Consider the following 12927-nt stretch of genomic DNA (forward strand, 5'->3'; position numbering starts at 1 on the left):
CCTATTCCTCATCTCACTATCACGTGGCACGGGCAACAACCCAGAGATAACAACTCTGCTTGTTCTAGTTCTGAGCTTCCATCCTAGCTCCCTGAAAGCCTGCCTGACATCCTTGTCCCCTTTCCTACCTATGTCGTTAGTGCCAACGTGGACCATGACTTGGGGCTGCTCCCTCTCCCCCTTAAGGACCCGGAAAACACGATCCGAGACATCACGTACCCTTCCACCTGGGAGGCAACATACCAAACGTGAGTCTCTCTCGCTCCCACAAAATCTCCTATCTGTGCCCCTGACTATCGAGTCCCCAATTACTAATGCTCTGCTCCTCTCCCCCCTTCCCTTCTGAGCAACAGGGAAAGACTCCGTGCCAGAGGCCCGTACCCCATGGCTTACCCCTGGTGAGTCCCCCCCCCCCACAAGTATCCAAAGCGGTATACTTGTTTCTCAGGGGAACGACCGCAGGGGATCCCTGCACTGACTGCTTTTTCCCAGTCCCTCTTACAGTTACCCATCTATCACCAATCTTTGGTGTAACTAATTCCCTGAAGCTGCTATCTATGACACCCTCTGCCTCCCGAATGATCCAAAGTTCTTCCAACTGATACTGTACCTCAGTTGCAGTGCAATGGACCATAAAGACGAATGTTATGTTGGCCTTCATTGCGAGAGGTTTCGAGTACAGGAGCAGGGATGTCTTGCTGCAATTGTACAGGGCCTTGGTGAGGCCACACTTGGAGTATTGTGGGCAGTTTTGGTCTCCTTCTCTGAGGAAGGATGTTCTTGCTCTCGAGGGAGCGCAGCAAAGAGTTACCAGACTGAGGGATGGCAGGACGGATGTATGAGGAGAGAATGAATCGGTTCAGATTATATTCACTGGAGCTTAATAGAATGAGGGGGGATCTGAAAGAAACCTATAAAATTCTGACAGGGCTGGACAGGGTGGATGCAGGAACGATGATTCTGATGGTGGGTGTGTCCAGAACCAGGGGTCACAGTCTGAGTCCAAAGAATTGTGGGTAGGATTCTCCGGCCTCAGACACCGAAATCCTGTTCGTGGATCGGCCGGAGAATCAACGTTTCCGACCAAATTGGGGGCGGCGCTGCTTTCGCGATGCCCCCCCCCCCGCCCCCCCGGTGCCCCGGCCCCCGGTGCTCCGGCCCCTCCAAAGCGGCGTGCTCTCGGAGGCCCCCCCCCCCCCCCCCGGTGCTCCGGCCCCTCCAAAGCGGCGTGCTCTCGGAGGCCCCCCCCCCCCCCCCCGGTGCTCCGGCCCCTCCAAAGCGGCGTGCTCTCGGAGGCCCCCCCCCCCCCCCCCCCGGTGCTCCGGCCCCTCCAAAGCGGCGTGCTCTCGGAGGCCCCCCCCCCCCCCCCCCCCCCCCCCCCCCCCCCGGTGCTCCGGCCCCTCCAAAGCGGCGTGCTCTCGGAGGCCCCCCCCCCCCCCCCCCCCGGTGCTCCGGCCCCTCCAAAGCGGCGTGCTCTCGGAGAGCCCCCCCCCCCCCGGTGCTCCGGCCCCTCCAAAGCGGCGTGCTCTCGGCCCCCCCCCCCCCCCCCCCCCGGTGCTCCGGCCCCTCCAAAGCGGCGTGCTCTCGGAGGCCCCCCCCCCCCCCCGGTGCTCCGGCCCCTCCAAAGCGGCGTGCTCTCGGCCCCCCCCCCCCCCCCGGTGCTCCGGCCCCTCCAAAGCGGCGTGCTCTCGGAGGCCCCCCCCGGTGCTCCGGCCCCTCCAAAGCGGCGTGCTCTCGGAGAGCCCCCCCCCCCCCGGTGCTCCGGCCCCTCCAAAGCGGCGTGCTCTCGGCCCCCCCCCCCCCCCGGTGCTCCGGCTCCTCCAAAGCGGCGTGCTCTCGGAGGCCCCCCCCCCCCCCTCGGTGCTCCGGCCCCTCCAAAGCGGCGTGCTCTCGGGGCCCCCCCCCTCGGTGCTCCGGCTCCTCCAAAGCGGCGTGCTCTCGGAGGCCCCCCCCCGATGCTCCGGCTCCTCCAAAGCGGCGTGCACTCGGGGCCCCCCCCCTCGGTGCTCCGGCTCATCCAAAGCGGCGTGCTCTCGGCCCCCCCCCCCTCGGTGCTCCGGCCCCTCCAAAGCGGCGTGCTCTCGGAGGCCCCCCCCCCGGTGCTCCGGCCCCTCCAAAGCGGCGTGCTCTCGGAGGCCCCCCCCCGGTGCTCCGGCCCCTCCAAAGCGGCGTGCTCTCGGAGAGCCCCCCCCCCCCCCCCCCCCGGTGCTCCGGCTCCTCCAAAGCGGCGTGCTCTCGGGGCCCCCCCCCTCGGTGCTCCGGCCCCTCCAAAGCGGCGTGCTCTCGGAGGCCCCCCCCCGATGCTCCGGCCCCTCCAAAGCGGCGTGCTCTCGGAGAGCCCCCCCCCCCCCCCCGGTGCTCCGGCTCCTCCAAAGCGGCGTGCTCTCGGAGGCCCCCCCCGATGCTCCGGCTCCTCCAAAGCGGCGTGCTCTCGGAGGCCCCCCCCCCCCCCCGATGCTCCGGCTCCTCCAAAGCGGCGTGCTCTCGGGGCCCCCCCCCTCGGTGCTCCGGCCCCTCCAAAGCGGCGTGCTCTCGGAGGCCCCCCCCCGATGCTCCGGCTCCTCCAAAGCGGCGTGCTCTCGGAGGCCCGCCCCCCCCGGCCCCTCCAAAGCGGCGTGCTCTCGGAGGCCCGCCCCCCCGGCCCCTCCAAAGCGGCGTGCTCTCGGGCCCCCCCCCCCCTCGGTGCTCCGGCCCCTCCAAAGCGGCGTGCTCTCGGAGGCCCCCCCGATGCTCCGCCCCCGACCGGCCGAGTTCCCGACGGTGTCGGTCGCGTGTGCTATCATCCGTCGGGGACTCGGCGTGGCGGCTGCGGACTCACTCCCGCGCCGCCAGTCAAGGAGGCTGATCCGCGGGTAGGGGGGAATTTGGCAGCGGCTGGGGGCGCTGTGTGGGGGGGGGTCCGGGGCTCGCCGGCCGGTCGGCACCATGATGCACAGCCTGCCTGTTGCAGGCTGCCGCCGTGGGCTTGCGCGGCCAGGGACCCGGCACTGCTCCGGCCGGATTGGCAGCTGGAGCCGGGTGCTCCACGCTGCTCGGCTGTCAGCCCCTCACCAAACAGATCGGTGGCCGATTTCCGCCGACTGTTGGGTTGTAAAAGACCCCCCGTACTCACACCGGCGTCTGGCCACAGCCTGGAAATCGGAGAATCCTGCCCTGTCAGTGTTCAGGAAGCAGCTGGATAGAGCACTTGGGGAGAATGGGATCAAAGGCTACGGGGAGAAAGCAGGATTAGGCTATTGAGTTGGATGATCAGCCATGATGGTGATGAATGGCGGAGCAGGCTCGAAGGGCCGAATGGCCGATTCCTGTTTCCCTCTCAGCTGCAGGTTGGAGCAGTTAGTGAGGGGACGTCATGGTGATGGGAGGTGGTTAGTGGGTGAAGGGGTGACAACGAGCAGATGGAAGTTGTCCGAAGAATACATTCTCTTTGAGACCTGGTAGTGTCGTAGTGTTCTGTGAGCTGCTGGATTTAAGTGTTCACAGATGTTTACAATGGTGAGTTAAAGGCTCCCCACTTCCCACTCCTGCTGTATTCTGTGGAACTTCACCCCATGGACTAGATCAGGGTGGACTGGGATCTCCACCTGCAACCTTCCAACTTGAATAAAACTGGCAAGTCATGCTACAGTTGAATAGAACCTTGGTAAGGCCGCACTTGGAATATTGCGCACAATTCTGGTCACCACACTACCAGAAGGAAGTGGAGGCTTTGGAGAGGGAGCAGAGGAGGTTTACCAGGATGTTGCCTGGTCTGGAGGGTGTTAGCTATGTGGAGAGGCTGAATAGACTCTGACTGTTTTCATTAGAACGACAGAGGTTGAGGGGCGACCTGATAGAGGTCCACAAGATTATGAGGGGCATGGATAGAGTGGATGGGCAGGCACTCTTTCCCAGGGTGGAGGGGTCAGTCACCAGGGGGCATAGGTTTAAGGTCCGTGGGGCAGAGGTTTAGAGGAGATGTGCGAGGCAGGTTTTTTTACACAGAGGGTGGTGAGTGCCTGGAACGCGTTGCCAGGGGAGGTTGTGGAAGCAGGTACATTAACGGCGTTCAAAAGGCATCTTGACAAACACATGGATAGGATGGGTATAGAGGGATACGGCACAAGGAAGTGTTGAGGGTTTTGGCAAAGGTTGGTATCATGACCAGTACAGGTTTGGAGGGCCGAAGGGCCTGTTCCTGTGCTGTATTGTTCTTTGTTCTCTTTGTTCTTTGATTAAATAGCCCACCCCCACCGCCCTATCAAACCCACTGTTTGGTTCAGTCTGTACAAGCTTCGTAGTCCAGCAACTTACCAATGGCAGTGTAATGAGCTTCAAAACCGGTGAAACGCTCCTCATTGGAAAAGTCCGTCTTGAACGTGACACTCATGGTGTTGCTTTTGGTCAGGACAAACTCTCGGCCGGGAATTTCCTCCGTGTCTGTGCGTTCCCTCCCACAGAATGTTTCCAGCAAATCCTCATCAGCTGAGACCTAGAATCAAAAGGCAGATTTTACCACTCCTGCTGAGGAATGGGACGATCCCATTGTACCTCCTCAGTTTCTGACCACTCAAACATCTTTTTCATCCAAATACAATTGCACCTCATCAGCTTTCAGGACACAATATCCTTGTTTACTCTGCCACAATTCACATCCTGTCCAGATGAAATATCTTCTGTTCCTCTTCCCTCAGTGTTTGAATGAACCCGTCTCCAGAATCTGGATTGTGTCAAACAACAAAATACAGCAGAACTGAGATGGAGATCGAGGAATGAGGATCAGCAGGAGACAGGCCGCATCACAAGGACAACTTTGCATTGATCCACAATTCTTCCCCGTTTTGCTGACGGATTTGTTCAAATATTAGTGTTTATTTCTGAGCTGATCATGGGGCTGAAACGGTTCTTCAAATCCACCCATATGAAATGAAAATCGCTTATTGTCACAAGTAGGCTTCAATGAAGTTACTGTGAAAAGCCCCTAGTCGCCACATTCCGGCGCCATGTTGGGGAGGCTGGTACGGGAATTGAACCGTGCTGCTGGCCTGCCTTCAAAGCCAGTGATTTAGCCCTGTGCTAAACAGCCCCAAGGCTGACTTTTCCAATGAGGAGCGTTTCACCGGTTTTGAAGCTCATTACACTGCCATTGGTAAATTGCTGGATTACGAAGGTGATATATGACATCACCTTCATTCAGCTCAGCCCAGGTGAACATAGAACATAGAAAAATACAGCACAGAACAGGCCCTTCAGCCACGATGTTGTGGCGAACCTTTGTCCTAGATTAATCAGAGATTATCATCAGAAGGAGGCCATTCGGCCCATTGAGTCTGCACCGGCTCTTGGAAAGAGCACCCTACCCAAAGTCAACACCTCCACCCAACACTAAGGGCAATTTTGGACACTAAGGGCAATTTATCATGGCCAATCCACCTAACCTGCACATCTTTGGACTGTGGGAGGAAACCGGAGCACCCGGAGGAAACCCACGCACACACGGGGAGGATGTGCAGACTCCGCACAGACAGTGACCCAAGCCGGAATCGAACCTGGGACCCTGGAGCTGTGAAGCAATTGTGCTATCCACAATGCTACAGTGCTGCCCTTAGAACAAATAAATCTACACTATATCATTTTACCGTAATCCATGTATCTATCCAATAGCCGCTTGAAGGTCCCTAATGTTTCCGACTCAACTACTTCCACAGGCAGTGCATTCCATGCCCCCACTACTCTCTGGGTAAAGAACCTACCTCTGACATCCCCCCTATATCTTCCACCTTTCACCTTAAATTTATGTCCCATTGTAATGGTTTGTTCCACCCGGGGAAAAAGTCTCTGTCTACTCTATCTATTCCCCTGATCATCTTATAAACCTCTATCAAGTCGCCCCTCATCCTTCTCCGTTCTAATGAGAGAGAGAGGGTTGGGAGGGTCAAAGAGACCTCAACGCCCTTGGATTAGAGCGTGAACCAGTGAGAATTTCTGCTCATGATCAACATCCAGATCCTCCGGCTGGAGACGGACACCATGTTGTCCTCGGCGAAGGAGCTGGAGTCTGGTCAACTGTGATGTCCTCCATGTTTGACTATCTGGTACACACCGTCCAGGGCCAGGTCTGAAGAGTGACCACTTGGTGCTCAATTGCAAGTTAACCATATCCCAGGAATCAAATATTGGAGAAGGAATTAACAGGGAGATCCGATAGACTGCAGATCATGGCTGATTCCAACATCAATTTAATGATTTTAGTTTTGAACATTACAGTCACTCAGCATTCAAAGTTCATAGAAAATTCCAAAAATTCCAAAGACTGAGTGAAAAAATTCCTCCTCATCGCCATTCAAAGTAGCAATCCGTTATCCTCAGACCACAGTCTGGATTCTCCGTTTTGGAGACTAAGTCCCCACGCCGACGTGAAATCGGTGGTCTTTTACGCCAGCAAAACCGGTGTAAAACAGCCACCGATTTGCCATTTTCCTGTGGGCTAGCGGGAAGACAGGGTAGAGCTCACAGCTCCAGCTGCCAATACGGCCCTGAGCATTTCCGGGTCCACAGCCGTGCATGCGCATGGCAGCAGCCTGCAGTGGCCACGTCGTGCTCCATGGACGACTCAGCCCGCGGACCAGGACCGTAAAAATAGCACCCCCCTTCGGCCGCTCGCATGTCCGGACCCCCAACCACGAATAAAGCCCACCCCCCCCGCCCGCGGATCGGCCCTCCCCCGACCGAGGCGGCCCCGTGGTTGGGGAGATTTATCAGGGAGAGGGCAGCAGTTTTTTTAAAAAGCCGGCACGGTGGCAGAGTGGTTAACACTGCTGCCTCACAGCGCCAGGGACCCAGGTTCGATTCCCGGCTCGGGTCACTGTCTGTGCGGAGTCTGCACGTCCTCCCCGTGTGTGCGTGGGTTTCCTCCAGGAGCTCCGGTTTCCTCCCACAGTCCAAAGACGTGCAGGTTAGGTGGATTGGCCGTGCTAAATTGCCCTTAGTGACCAAAATATTAGGTGTGGTTATTGGGTTACGGGAATAGTGTCGGGGCTTGGGCCTGGGTACAGTCCTGTTTCCAAATGTCGTTGCAGACCAGAGGGCCGAATGACCTCCTTCTGCATTATAGTGATTCTATGAGATTTCATGAGACTTCAATAAAGAGCACGGAGAGAGAGAGTTGAGATTTCAGGGGAATCAGGAGCACAGGGAAATAGAGAGGTGAAGAGAGAGAGAAATAAAGAGTGGAGATAGAAAGAGAAATAAAGAGCGGGAAAGAGGTGAAATTTTAATAAGAATATTTAATAAGAATGGAGAGAAGTGAGATTTCAATAAAGAGCCGGGAGAGAGAGGTTTCTGGGAAGGGGAAATTCACCCACGGTTAACCAAGGAAGTTAATGATTGTATTAAACTGAAAGAAAAAACATAGACTGTGGCAACAGCTGTGGTAAACTAGAGGATTGGGGGAGTTTTGAAAACCAACAAAAGATGACTAGAAAAGATTTAGAGAGACAAGATAAATAATGAGGGTAAACTTGCAAATACAATAAAAACCAAACAGCAAGAGACGCTTCAAATATGAAAAGGAACTGAGATGCCAAATTGACCATAGATCCCTTTGAGAATAAGATTCAGGAAATTATAATGGGGAATCAGGAAATGGCAGAGGAGTTAAAGCAAGAGTTTGTGTCAGTCTTCATGGTGGAAGGCACTAATAACATTAAATTATCAAGGGGCAGCAGGGTGGGGAAAGGAAACAGATACAATAATTCGCACTGCAGCAGCTGTACTGGGCAAACTAACGGGGCTAAAGGCCGAGTCATCCTCTGGGCCTCAGATGCATCCTGGGATGTCTGTTTGAAAATGTTTTTATTCAGTTTTCAGATTTTATATCCAACAAATTAATTACAAATTACAAAACTGGGCCAAGAAACCAACACACATATTTACAGGCAACCTGGGGTATTAAAGGAATTAGCTACAGATATAGTAGATACACTGGTAGTAACCTTCCAAGAATCCGTAAATTGTGGAAAAGTCCCAGAGGATTGGAAAACTGCCAATGTAACACCTTTATACAAAAATGGGAAACAAACTATCGGCCAGTTAGCTTAGCATCTGTCACTGGGAAATGTTAGAGTCCATTATAAAGGATGGAATAGCAGAGCATTTAGAAATACACAATATAATAACGCAGTCAGCAGCTCCTCCCCACTCAAACCCCCCCCCCCCCAACTCTTTACAGGCAGCGGGGGCTCTCCCCTCATCCCTGCCCCCCCCCCCCACCCCACAGGAATCGGAGCTCTCCTCTCACCCCCCCCACCACCCGCCACCGTGCACAATTGCCAAAAAGCCAGCATGCAGGTTCAGCTGCTAATTGTGATGGCAACTGGAAGGTTGGCCTTTTTTTCAAAGGGAATGGAGGATCAAAATGAGAGGTTTTGCTGAAACTATACAAGGCTGGAGTTAGATCACACCTGGAGTACTGTGAACAGCTTTAGTCTCCTTGTATAAGGAGCGATATCCTGGCATTGGAGGCAGTCCAGAGAAATTCACTGGGTTGAGCCCGGGTATGGAGGGATTTTCTGATGGGAGGTTGAGTGGGTTGGGCCTGTCCTCATTGGGAGTTTAGAAGAATGAGAGGCGGCCTTATTGAGATAGATCGGATTCTCAGGGGGTTTGACAGGGTCGATGCTGAGAGGATGTTCCCCCTTGTGGGAGAGTCCAGGACCAGAGGGCAGAATCTCAGAGTGAGGGGTCTCCTATTTGAGACAGAGATGAGGAGGAATTTCTTCTCTCGGAGGGGAGTGAATCTGTGGAATTCTTCACCGCAGAGAGCTGTCGAGGCTGGGTCGTTCAGTATGTTTAAGGCTGAGAGAGACAGAGTCTTAATCTGTGAGGGAACCGGGGGTTTGGGGATAAGGCGGGAAAGTGGAGTTGAGAATTATCAGATCATTAATCTATTGAACGGTGAAGCAGACTCAATGGGCTGAATGGCCTATTTCTGCTCATCTGCCTTCTGGTCTTGTACTTGTGATTCAGGCATCTACTTGGAGACCAGCCATCAAGTTGCAGTTTTCACTCCGGCTGTTGACCTGCTTGTTCCAAGTCTGGGAACGGAGACGAGTCCAGCGAGCTGACACAAACATCAACAAATGTGTGTGTGGCTGCCAAACTTCACTCCAGCAAAGGCTGGGACAGACTTTGCCAATAGTTTCCTTGAGTTTTGAACTTTCCAGTAATTACACGGTGGCTGCTGATTCTTCAGAGAGATCAAAGTGGCAACACTCAGTCCGGCATTCCGAACATCTCCGGCCCCGTTACATCATAGAACCAGAGAATTTACAGTGCAGAAGGCCACTCGGCCCATTGAGTCCACACCAGCCCTTGGAAAGAGCACCCTACCCAAGCCCACACCTCCACCCAATCCCCATAACCCCTCCTAACCTTTTGGACACTAAGGGCTATTTATCATGGCTAATCCACCTAACCTGCACATCTTTGGACTGTGGGAGGAAACCGGAGCACCCGGAGGAAACCCACGCACACACGGGGAGAACGTGCAGACTCCACACAGACAGTGACCCAGCCTGGAATTGGCCCTGGGACCCTGGTTCTGTGAGGCAGCAGTGTTAACCACTGTATCACCGTGTCGCTCAAGAGACAAGAGATCGGTGAATAGCGAGAGAGGCCAAAAACATGAACCACGCCAGGTGGCAAACAGTTTGCAATGCAACCGGGCTGCTCCCGTAGGTGAAAGGTCCTGCCAGAGCGCGGAGAGAAATCAATTATCACCACTTAAGCCCTATTTCCATACAAATAACGGGAGCGACCCCATATCCAACGGCCTCCCGTCATTCAGCGGCCTCCCCAGCGAGTGCTCACGCTGGCCCCGATTAGTACACCTTTTGAAAAACATGAATCTGGGGGAAGGGCTTCTGTGGGGAGCCGAGGAGGGGAGGAGCCTCTGCCCACAGGCAGTGAGCCCGGGGGCACTGGGGTTGCTGCCCCAGTGCTCGGGGGGGGGGGGGGGGTGAGGATCCTCCGCAGTGGTGGGCCACTCTGTGGAGGGTGGGGGAGGGCACTGAGGAGCAATCGGTGGGGGGGGCAAGCACACGTGGCACCACCATGCCAACCCTTGGATCGTATGTACCCGTTCCGGAGGCATTCCTGTCCTTGCCCGTCTGCCCCACCAACCACCCACAACCCCCACAGACTGCCGAGACCTCTGGTCGTGTGGCTGAAGGCTATCGCTAATTGGGATACAGAATCTTCAGGAGGGATAGGGGAGGGGGTAAAAGAGTGGGAGACATTGCTCTATTAGTTAAGGAGTCAGTTACTGCAGTAAGGAGAGATGATAGCTTGGGGGATAACTTGTTAAATGAAGCTTTGTGGATAGAGTTTAGGAATAAAATAGGGACAGCCACATTGCTCGGTGTTTATTATAGACCCCCAGATAGTCAGCAGGAAATTGAGGAGCAAATACGTGTGCAATTTAAAGAGGGGTGTAAAAATAATAATAGAGTAATTATAATGGATGATTTCAACTTTCCCAACATTAACTGGGATAGCCATTGTGTAAAGGGCTTAGATGGAGTACAGTTTATAAACTATACAAGAGAACCTTTTAGCTCAACATGTGGAGAGTGCAGTAAGCAACGGTGCGGGGCTGGGCCTAATTCTGGGGAATGAAACCGGACGGATGGTTGATGTGTTGGTGGGGGGAGCATTTGCGATCACAACATGGTGCAATTCATGTTTGTTATAGACAAAGAAATAGACAAGTTGCAGAAAAAGGTCTTGGTTTGAGGGAGAGCATACTTTCATAAAATAAGGCAGGATCTGGCCAAGATAGATTGGAACACGTTACTGGTGGGAATTCTACAGAAGAGCAGTGGGGGGGGTGTGATCAAAGAGGAAATGGGGGGGGGGGGGTACAGGCTCAACATGTTCCCCCTAGGGTGATAGGAAGGAGTAACAAGCCAGAGAACCATGGATGGCCGGAAATATTCAGGATACAATGAGAAGGAAGAGAGAGGCTGTTAATAAATACAAGGGAAGCAAATCAACAGAGGCATCAGTGGAGTACAGGAAGTGCAGGATGGAGCTTCAGAAAGTATGAATGGAGCAGAAGAAAACAATTAGCAGAGTAAAGAGGGGATATGAGAAAGCTCTGGCTGGTAAAAGTAGAGAAAATCCCAAGATATTCTATAAGTATACCAATAGGAAAAGGGTAACTAGGGAACAAACATTTGGGACCATGGGGGGAATCTGTGGGTGGAGCCAGAGGACATTGGGAGGGTCTTAAATGAATATTTCACATCTGTCTTTAGCTATGAGAATGAGGAGGTAGGTATGGAACTCGGGGAGAGAGACTGTGAGGTTATTGAGAGAAGAATAAAAAATTTGGATCAGGGCCCCTGAAATCTCCTCCCTCGCCTCCCATAGCAACCTGGGACACAATTCATCCGGACCTGGAGATTTGACAATTTTTAAGCCTGCCAATACCTTGTCCCCCCCATGACAACTTGCTCCCCACACCTCAGCGGCAATACTGGAGGCCACATCTGGGTGGTCTTGCTGTTCCTTGCAGAGGCAGGACTTTCATTCTACTGCTGGTCAATCAGGGGCCAGCTGATCTGCTGCACAGCTGGAGTAATGGCCACTGCCAGAATCAGAATAGACCCGGGGGAAATGGAATCACTGATTCCTCAAACTCTGGTTCTGGTCAGGGCCATACGGTCAGGCTCCGGTCGGGGGGGGGGGGGGCGGTTAGACAGGCCAGTGGGGGATCTGGGACGGCAAAACAGAGGGTGGGAACTGGCTTCCAACGGGGTCCGTTTCCGAAATTGTGATCATTGATGGTATTTCCTGGCCTGAAGGTCCCATCGGGTTGTTGTGAATCGGGTTTTTTTCTGGGCCTCTTGTTTTGACTCCACTTTCCCATCGAGACTGGGAAACAATACACTGAGACTGGTCCAGCGGCGGTAGCCCATCAGCAGTTCCACTGGCACGAACCCCATCGTGGGGTGTGGCGGGGTCCTGTAATTGATGAGGAACTGAGCCAATGTGGCATTGATCGAGCTGCCAGTCTGTTTCTTCATTCTGCTTTTCAACGTTTGGACCACCCGTTTGGCCAGACCACTGGGTGATGGATGGCGCCATTCGAATGCGTTTCATCCCGTTGGACTTCGCAAACTCCAGAAATTCTCTGCTGGTGAAGGGATTCCCATTGTCCTATCACCCTAAGCGGAGAAGAGGACCTCCACTATCCCATGGGCACAAAATGACTGCTGGATGATGGTACTGGAAGTTGTGAAGGAAATCCAGTGTATGTCCATCCATTTGGAATGGGCATCGACCAAGATATAAAACATTTGCCCCATATACGTCCCGTTGATGTCTGCGCGTACCTGCACCCGAGGTCTCCCTGGCCATTCCCATGGGTGTAGCGAGGCCCATGGTGGGAGCATCTGATTTTCCTGACCTGATGGACACGGTTTTAGCAAATTGTCAATATCGGAGTCAGGCCCAGGCCAACAGGTGTAGCTTCCTTGCGAGCAACTTCATTTTGCAGACTCCTGGGTGGCCACTGTGTAGCTCCTTCAAGATTGGCCATTGGCCTGGGCGAGAGATTGGCCTGGGCTTCCCACGGGACGATGCGTCTTCTAAGCTGAATTCTCGATGTTTAGATAGGAAGGACTATAGATCCTCTGTGGGGTGACCTTGAACTCTGCCGCTTAGAATCACATGGCATAGTTTTGCCTGGGGGACTCCTTCTGGGCCCATGTCTGGATTTATTGGACAGATTCAGTCGCGGTGTCCATAAAATTTAAAGTCATGATAACTTTGTTCATTACTGGCCGGGCGAGGGGTGGGTGGGAATGAGCTTTTGGGCAGCGGAAGGCGACTCAGCGTGTCGGCTACGGTTTGGGCGTTCCTAGGCGGTGCTCGCAGGAGTTC

At 54.2% G+C, this 12927-nt stretch overlaps 1 protein-coding gene across 3 annotated transcripts in view; it reads right to left on the bottom strand.

Moving 5' to 3' along the window:
• The window catches only part of masp1 (MBL associated serine protease 1), a 537426-nt gene that overhangs the window by 451307 nt on the left and 73192 nt on the right, over nucleotides 1-12927 (bottom strand). For all 3 annotated transcript variants that reach the window (XM_072473624.1, XM_072473621.1, XM_072473623.1), the window contains exon 3: nucleotides 4294-4471. In XM_072473624.1, coding sequence (XP_072329725.1) covers nucleotides 4294-4471 — 178 coding nt within the window. The remainder of the gene's footprint in view (nucleotides 1-4293; nucleotides 4472-12927) is intronic.

The sequence above is a fragment of the Scyliorhinus torazame genome, chromosome 14 (genome assembly GCF_047496885.1).
Source record: "Scyliorhinus torazame isolate Kashiwa2021f chromosome 14, sScyTor2.1, whole genome shotgun sequence".
NCBI lineage: Eukaryota > Metazoa > Chordata > Chondrichthyes > Carcharhiniformes > Scyliorhinidae > Scyliorhinus > Scyliorhinus torazame.